The 1,693-nt window shown below is 62.5% G+C and overlaps 1 protein-coding gene across 1 annotated transcript in view; it reads right to left on the bottom strand.

The window, feature by feature from the left end:
* Positions 1 to 620, bottom strand: part of HBEGF (heparin binding EGF like growth factor) — a 6,604-nt gene extending 5,984 nt beyond the window's left edge. The window contains exon 1 of the mRNA XM_005425369.2: positions 534 to 620. Coding sequence (XP_005425426.1) covers positions 534 to 620 — 87 coding nt within the window. The remainder of the gene's footprint in view (positions 1 to 533) is intronic.
* Between the last annotated feature and the right edge of the window lie 1,073 nt (positions 621 to 1,693).

Here is a 1,693-nt window from a genome sequence, read left to right as displayed (position 1 = left end):
CTGGCTGGGATCCGGACTAGGTCCTGGGACCTTGGCTCGGGTCCGGTGGGGTCTCCTCACTCCGGAGACGGGCCAGGACCCGAGAGCCCCCGCCACTTTGGCGCTGCTCCGAGGGCGGTGAGAGCCCGGGGAGATAAAGGGTTTCTGCAGAGCGCAGAGGGTAGGAGATGGCCCCGGGGAAAGTGAGGCCCCAGCCAGGGGGAGAGGAGGGGGATCCCTATGGTTCCCGTGGCCCCAGACCCTGGCTGGAAGATGGCCGAGGCAGCCCGAGGGTGCTGGGAGAGCGAGTGCACCTCACAAGAGGAGCATCAGGTGAGAGGCAGCCCCTCAGGAGTCAGGGCTGTACCTCTTCCTGGCCTTTGGGATGGGATGACCCTCAGAAAGGGGACAGACTGCCACTCGTGTGCCACTGCACCAGAGGTGGGCCGGGGATGTGGTGGCAATCTAAGATAGCAGCAGAGACCCTTTCTGTCCCCAAGGCCCCATTTGTGCCCCTATGCTCCCCAAGTGATTGAGTCACAGCCTCATCTCACAACACCCCCCAGCCAGCCAATGTCCTTGTCCCTGTCCCAGCCTGTTGTGTTTGGGCACTGCCAGAGCTTCCCCATGTCCTTCACCATGCTGGCAACTGTGTGCTGTGTTTGGCCCCATCCTCAGCACAGGTGACAGCACAAAAAATGTCACTGACATCAGTGCCAGGTGAGTGCAGGGTCCTGCCCCAGATCTCCTTTGGGCCAGCAGAGGCCCCTGGTTGGTTCCTCGAGGTCCCAAGCCCCCAGCCCATGGCTGGTTTGGGCTCAGCTAGGCATGAGCAAATATTCCTGTCATTGTTGTTGCTGTCTCCAAGGAATACCACCGGATCTGGCACCCCCCCGCTCACACCCTCCTTCTTGCTCAGACTTGACTTTTGCAATTGTTTGCTGGATGTTTTTCCTTCCGCCTTCCCCGGCCATCAGGAGCCCAAAGCCTTTGGCAGTGGAGGGAGGTGGTGGCACAGGGGAGTGGCTGTGTCCCTGGGCAGTCCTGCACACTGGCTCCTGGGGAGGCCCCCAGGTTAGGATGGAATTTTTTGCCCCTGCCAGGCCCCACCACGTCCCCAAGGCCGGGCTGGGCGTGTGCGGGCAGTGTATGAGGGCAGCATTTGCCAGCTGCCCTGGCACCTCGGGAGAGGGAGGCACCAGCTCACGTCAGCTGGCACAGAGGACTGGCAGCGGGCAAGGGGGGGATGTGTGCAGGCTGCTGACCTGCCCTGCCTCTGCTTCCTGCATCTGCCTCCTGCTGCCTCTTCCCCTCTGCCTCCCACAGTCTGTCATGACCCCTTCCCACCTCCTGCAGCCCCTCACAGCCTCCCTGCCTGTGCCTGCTGCCAGTCATGCCCCATCTCTCCCTCACAGGAGTGGGAGGTGAACCTCAGGAAGGTTTGGGTGCCTCAGGACATCCCTGATCCTCTTTATCGATGGGTCCTTCTGCCAGGGGTCTCCCCATGGTTCCCACCCCAGCTAAGGGCACCCCTGCACACACCGTGGCACCCGCTGGTATCACAGAGCAAACAGCCTGGACATCCTGGGCCAGACCCTCAGCCTCAGTTCCTGCCAGGCAGGTACAGGACCTCAGGAACCCACGCTCCCACCTGCCCTTCTCCAAACGTGACTCTGCCATGGTGGTGCCTGGCCCCGCTCCAGCTGCTCCTGGG

Source organism: Geospiza fortis, unplaced genomic scaffold (genome assembly GCF_000277835.1).
Source record: "Geospiza fortis unplaced genomic scaffold, GeoFor_1.0 scaffold413, whole genome shotgun sequence".
NCBI lineage: Eukaryota > Metazoa > Chordata > Aves > Passeriformes > Thraupidae > Geospiza > Geospiza fortis.
The sequence above is the reverse complement of the archived record's forward strand: the minus strand, read 5'-3'. Positions and strand labels throughout refer to the sequence as shown.